The sequence below is a fragment of the Vanellus vanellus genome (genome assembly GCF_965231255.1).
Source record: "Vanellus vanellus genome assembly, chromosome: 23".
NCBI classification, from domain to species: Eukaryota; Metazoa; Chordata; class Aves; order Charadriiformes; family Charadriidae; genus Vanellus; species Vanellus vanellus.
In genome coordinates, this window is record NC_138928.1 from 6,338,030 (window position 1) to 6,344,272 (window position 6,243).

Genomic DNA, 6,243 nt, shown 5'->3' on the forward strand with positions numbered 1-6,243 from the left:
CATCAGCCAGGCCGTCGGGGGGCGGCTGCCGGGGGCTGCAGCCGCGCACCCCACACTCGCTGTCCGTCTGGGCAGAAAACAGCGGCGGGAGGGAGCGACGGGGCTGCCCGCCGCCGCGCAGAAGGCAGCAGGGAGGAAAGCAGGAGGCGCCGAGAAACGTGGGTGGGTGAAGCAGAGGTCCGGGAGAAAGAGCTGTGGGAATACCCAGGGGGTGAGGTTTTATTAAAGCAAGCTGTGCTTGCTCGGTGCAGACGAGGTTCAGAACAGGATGTGAGGACCCGGGAGCAGCCCCTTTTCTACGTCGATTCTGAAAACGGACCTCTCCCCATGCCAGTGCTGTTCTTGCAAAATAACTATTTAAATGAAGCCAAAACAAAGGTTTCTGCACTTGCGTGAGGCAGTTAATCTGCCCTGCTGGAAACAGAATGATTGATTGAAAGAGATAAAAAGCGCAACCTGAAATAACCTTGCAAAATATCTTTATTAGTGGACTATAAATTGGAAGTACAAAAGCTTCCGGGTAAAACACCGTCAAATGAAAAAGATGAACAGGAAAAACAGAAAGTTGCTTGTGAATCGCAAGCATCCAGTGCTAAACAACAAGTCTTTCAGCTGGGCGAGAAATCCTTCCTGCTGTCCTGTATTGCCTCACCACGCCTGAGACGGGCTCCCATCAGCGGAGGAAACTCCTCTCCGGGAGCCGCCGAGGCGCAGCCCGGGCGCAGGGACGGCGGCGGTGCGGGGGCAAGGCCGCTGCTCTCGCGGCCTCCCTTGTGCGTGTGCAGGTCCTGGGTGCAGCCCCTGCTCGTGGCACTGGTAATTAGCACCGGCAGACGAGTTTGCTGTGCCCGGGATGCTACAATAAGGGGTGTTTGGGTTTTATTCCACTGGAGACGGTGCTTGAGCCCGCTGTTGCGTGAAGGTGATGGTAGCCGTTGCCTGCTCAGGAATATTCCGGTCCCTGCGGACACTCCTGGCGCAGACACTGCGTCTCACCCGTCTCTGGCAGCACACCCCTCCAAACTGCACGTGGACAATTTGCTGCCGCTGTAGCTAAACCCACCCAATGCTCGAGGGTGCCACGCAGCTCGACTTGCGGGAGAGTTTAAGTTTGTTGTACAGGTGATAAGACATTCAGGAATATTCCTACAAACGTTCACAATTTTTCGCTCTCCGGTTACTGCCATTGCAGCCCTTCCAGATATTTCAAGAAGAAACATGCCCTTAAAGTTCAGATAGTTGTTAAAAAAAAGGCACCATTCTATGTTTTAATGCTTTTAAACAAAGAAAAGCCACTGCATTCACCACTCCACCACTCTCCCTTTTCTAGCTTATAGATGGTTTTATCTTACATTATCACTAATGATTGCTAACATAATAATAACAAACCAAAGAACAAGTGACCAAAACCACTGATGTCATACTCTGGAAATATATACGGAAAGAGAGGGTTCAGGTCTGCTTTCTGGGGTTGCTACATGTGTCCCTGGGGGCCCCCTCTCACCGGGGCCAAGTGCTGCGCTGCCCTGGGGTTTGTCCCCCACAGCGACTGCACGTGCTGGCGTTGGCCACAGCCTCGGAGTGAATTTTGAGGCGCTCTCGGTGCATTATCAAACCGCATCGCGGTGTGCCGCTCCCCTTCTCGGGGAGGTGAGTCTCTCCCCGCTCTGCACTCGGCAGTGATGTCCGGAGGCCCCCGCACAGCGAAGGGCCCGATGGCCCCGGCGGCAGTCCCGAGGGGGGGGTGTCTGTGCTTCCAGCGTGAGCAGCCGCCACCGCAGCACCCCCTCTTTGCAGCAGCCTTTTCCCTCACCGGCCGGGGCGGCTGCAGCGCACAGGGCCATGCAGTGCCCGAGGAGCTCTGGGCACCCCCAAACCCTCTGCCAGGGGAGCAGCACCTTCGGAGCAGATCCTGGTCCCTGTGCGAGCGAGACAGGCTATCGCTTGTCGCACTGGCACTGGGACGGCTCACCAGCTCCCACAACCACGACCCGATTTGTTTTAATAACGCAAGGGGGGGAAAGGAGAGGCAAAGGGAAGGCGTCCCGGCAGCCTACTGGTCAGCCTTCTCCTGCTCCGTCTCGCACGGGTTCTGCCCATCGTTCTGGATCAACCGGACGATGTGTGTCAGGTCCAGGCTGCGCGTGAGGATCTCGAGCAGCACCTCATCCTTCTGCACGCCCTCCATGAACTCCTCCAGGGAGAGCTCGCCTGCCAGAGCACATGCAGAAAACGTTTGTTAAATCCCGCAGCCTTTCTCCTCCCGCCGCCGGCAGCCTCGGAGCAGCCCCCCGGGAGTTGCACGGGCTATAAAACCGGGCTCTTCCCTGGGTGCTGGGTCTGAACACCCCAGACCCCATCACGGCTAAACCCCGCGCAGACCCCCACCCTGCCAGTATGACGAGGGACAGTTTGCAGTGTCCCCTGGGGCCGGCTGCAGCCCGCGGAGGGGACGGGGAGTTAACCTTCCCCGAGAGCTGCTCTCTGCCAGCTCTCCCCCCGTCCTGGTGCTTTGGGACATGCAGCACCCGGAATTGCTCTGGCAGACGGCGCTGCGGGTAAGGGGGCTGCGGGAGCAGCGTTCGGCACTGCATGAGAGAGTTCCTCACCATCTCCGTTTATATCAATTTTGTCAAACACCATGTCTGTGAATTCCTCAGCCGTCATCGTTTCGTTGCAGCGGTTGATAGCTCGAATAGCCTGGAGGGAAAGAAGGACACAGAGGGCAATTAGCGAGCGTCGTGCAGATGCATGTATCCAACGGTACAACTGGCCAAGTGACCAGACACGAGAGGCCAAACTTTTTTGCAGGCAGTTAGGTTCTGAAAGGAATAAGTCCTTTCTGAAAAACTGGAGATTAAAATCCCTTAAAAAGGCAATCAATGCATTAAAAGATTAAGTGGGCATACTGGGATAAGCCAGGAGCCGTTCACCTCTGAAAATCCCAAGATTAAATTCAGGTGCTTATCTCAGCCCGGGTTTCAGTGGATGTGGTTAAACAACTGCGATGAGAAGACGAGGGGTTGCTGCGTGTCGCAGCGTGCAGGTGCCGCGGGGGGTGCGGGCGTTCGAGACAGGTCCGGCCAGGGAGGCCGCCTGGTGGGAGCACTGGCAGAGGACAAGCAGCAGGTTTGGCCAGCGCCTACTAATTTACCGGGGAGTTGTCTTCCGGGTTGGAATATTCCTGTTACAACCTCTCTGTCTACCTGTGTTTAATAACCATCGTCTGTGAAAGAAGTGGAAAAAGCTGAGCCCACTCACTTTGATGATGTTTAGCAATTCTCCCCGGTCAATGCAGCCGTTCCCGTCCACATCGTAGAGCTTGAAATACCATCGCAGCTTCTGATCCACCTTCCCTTTCAGGACCAGACTCAGAGCTGCCACATACTCCATAAAATCTATGTAGCCATCCTAAAAGCAGAAGGTTAGAAGCTGGATGAGATTAAAAGTAGAGTTGGGCAGTAAGTGATTTTCCTGGTCACTTTTGGAAGTCCCCACTGGAAGACTTCAGCGTGTGGCCACCACGCTGAGAGCAGGGTGGGAGCAGGGCGCCCGGTGCGGGTCCCTCGCACGCTCACCACTAAAGGCAATGCACCATATGGGGAGGGCTCTACGTTGACCAGTGCAGAGCCGTTATGTGTTGATAATGAATGAACTCGGTGCGTGCTCCTGGCTCGGGGACTGAGGAAGTCTCCGAAGCTCGCCTGTGCTAAAGGAAGGTCTTTATGCAAAGCAGTGGAAATTCAGAGGTCAAAGAGGAAGAGGCTTATGGAGATGAACCCTGATGGATTTACCAAACATTATCCTGTCTGAGCACACCTACAGCTCTTTTCCGCTGCAAGGCAGCCTCGCACGCAAACCGCCGGAGAGGAATGAACACGTTGCTGACATCTCAGGAGCGGAAGGTGCTGCTCTGTCCCTGAGCCATTTCTGTACCTCCTCCACGTTTGGTCACGCCAAAAGCACAAACAGTTTTATCTTTGACTTTCCTCCTAGGTGTTTGCCCACCAGCAGCTCACTCCACGGCGTTGGAGACGTCCAGCTGGGCCCGCAGACAGCTCTCCAGCCAGGGTTATGGTACCAACGCAAAGCCGTGCTGGGCTGAGCTCACGTGCCACCAGCCCACGTCCGGACTCTGCCCCATGACCTTCCCAGCCCCGGGGAAGCTCACTAAAACCTGCGGTGCCCACCACGGCGCGTTGCGAGGGCACATAGCGTTGGGATAGAAAGCACTTTGAAGGAAAACGGTACATACTATAAATCACGGAAAGTCTCCGGGCGGGGATAAGCCCGAGTTTTGTCAATGAACAAAGCCACCGCAGCACAGGGCAGGTTCAGGAAGAGATCATCTGCTTTATCCCACTGCTGCGGGAGCCAGATTAGGTATAAATAGCTACTGAGCCCCGTTCCCAGCAGGATCTCCTGAGCATCGATTCCCTTCCCAGGCATGCATTCAAACACGGGCAGTGAGCAAGGTAAAGGCCAAGGCACAAAACGAAATATCTAAAGGATTTAGGGCCTGAACTGTATAATTTTCCGTGGGATTAAGCCCGCTAAGCCCTTTGGGTTGCCATAAAATATATTCCTCGTCTCACACGAGGTGCAATTTCAAATCATTTGCAAGGAAAGGCGTGTGCTGTTTCCTCTCGGAGACACAGCATCCATCTGCTGCTCTGGCGCTGCTCCCGAGACGCGATGCCGGCACTGCCGGATGCGTGCCGGTGCTGCGGGACTGCCCCGCACCCGACTCCGGCACAGACACCCCCCTGGCACAAAGCCTCTCCGTGGGGAACAGAGGGCCCGAGCTCCTTATCGCCTGGGACTGAGCCCATGTAATAAAATCAATGAAACTGCAATCCATTTATAATTTAAAACAATAGAAAACCAGACCCGATCTGTTCGGTAAAGCGCAGCCCAAGCCACGCCGCGGGGCTCGGGAACTCGCTGTTTCTGCATGAATGCAGCACTTGTTCTCACGCCCCTCGCTTGTTCCTTACTGTCACAACATTCGATATTTGACGATTAAAGGGCACTTCATTTCAAAGGGATCACAGACTAGCAGATAAAACCCCCCAACTCTAATAATTTAAAAGGGAAATAGAAATTCTGGGAGAAGAATTTTCTCGTAGAACAGTCAGCAAGTGAGGAGGTTTTGTTGGCATTTTTCACCTTGCATAACTGATCTTACAATCTGTGAGGCCTCGGAGAATAAAACCATACACACAGGTACCCTTCTACGCTGCGTACACCCAAACACACCACACGCGATGGCGGGCGGGAGCGGAGCACAGCCGGTCAGGCGCAGGCTGAGCAGGAAGGACAATATTTACCTTATTAAAGTCAAACGTCTCAAACATTTGCTCAACATATTTGTTCGCTGCCGGACTCAGGTTTTTCAAGCCGAAAAACTGTTTGAACTCATAGAGGGTGAGCTGGCCAGAAGGACACTCCGTCATGAACTTCTTATACCACTGGTGGCACTCGGTAGTGCTCAGTTCCTCCACAGCTTTCCCGTCCATGTTCCCCATCTCCACACCAAGCGCTGGTCACTTCGCAGCCAAAAGTTGATGTTTTCTGAAATTTGAGGGCTTTCTTTTAAATTCTGCTGCTTGGCTTTCAAGTCCAAATGTCCCCAGCCCTGCAGGGATCACAGTACCGGGCAAAACCAAACTGCCTTGTGCGTGGGCTGTCCCGGTTCAGCGTTGGTGGCAATGGATGCAAAAGACACCTCTCCCCAGGAAAATTCAAAAGCACAAAACCTTCTTTGGACAAAAGGGTGACATTTAAGTACCCAGCAAATCCCTCCCCGGCCAATGAGGCTCAGGGGGGTGATGGGCTCCTGCCAGGCATTAAGAGTTCAGGGTTAAAATAGAAAGGAGGTAAAATGGAAAAGTCTTGCAGATTACGGGCCCAGCAGGAGATTATGAGGGTGGAATGTTCTCCGTGACGGTGTAATCTCCTAATCCACTTCATTTATGATTTTGTGTGGGGTCACGTGAGCAATAACTTTTGCACCAAAATCAGGGTAAGAGGAAAGAGAGGAAACCACTCAGAAGTCTCTGTGCTGTTACTGTCTGTTTGGTCTCCCTCAGTCGCACTCCGGCTGGAGGATTTCCAGGAGGGGCTGTCGCTTTGCGGGGAGGGAAGTGCCATTTCAGCTCCTGTAAGAGATGCTGTACGAGGGTAAATTTGGTGTGCTGAGACAAACATAGAAACTTAATTGCTTTGAATGGTAAAGCTTTA

The 6,243-nt window shown here is 53.8% G+C and overlaps 1 protein-coding gene across 1 annotated transcript; it reads right to left on the reverse strand.

The window, feature by feature from the left end:
* Positions 1-2,053: 2,053 nt before the first annotated feature.
* LOC309680861 (guanylyl cyclase-activating protein 1) lies at positions 2,054-5,528 on the reverse strand (the record flags this gene model as incomplete). Its single annotated transcript, XM_082494612.1, has 4 exons — positions 2,054-2,211; positions 2,610-2,700; positions 3,262-3,411; positions 5,331-5,528. The coding sequence occupies 4 exons, from the start codon at positions 5,526-5,528 to the stop codon at positions 2,054-2,056; spliced, it is 597 nt and encodes a 198-aa protein (XP_082350738.1).
* Between the last annotated feature and the right edge of the window lie 715 nt (positions 5,529-6,243).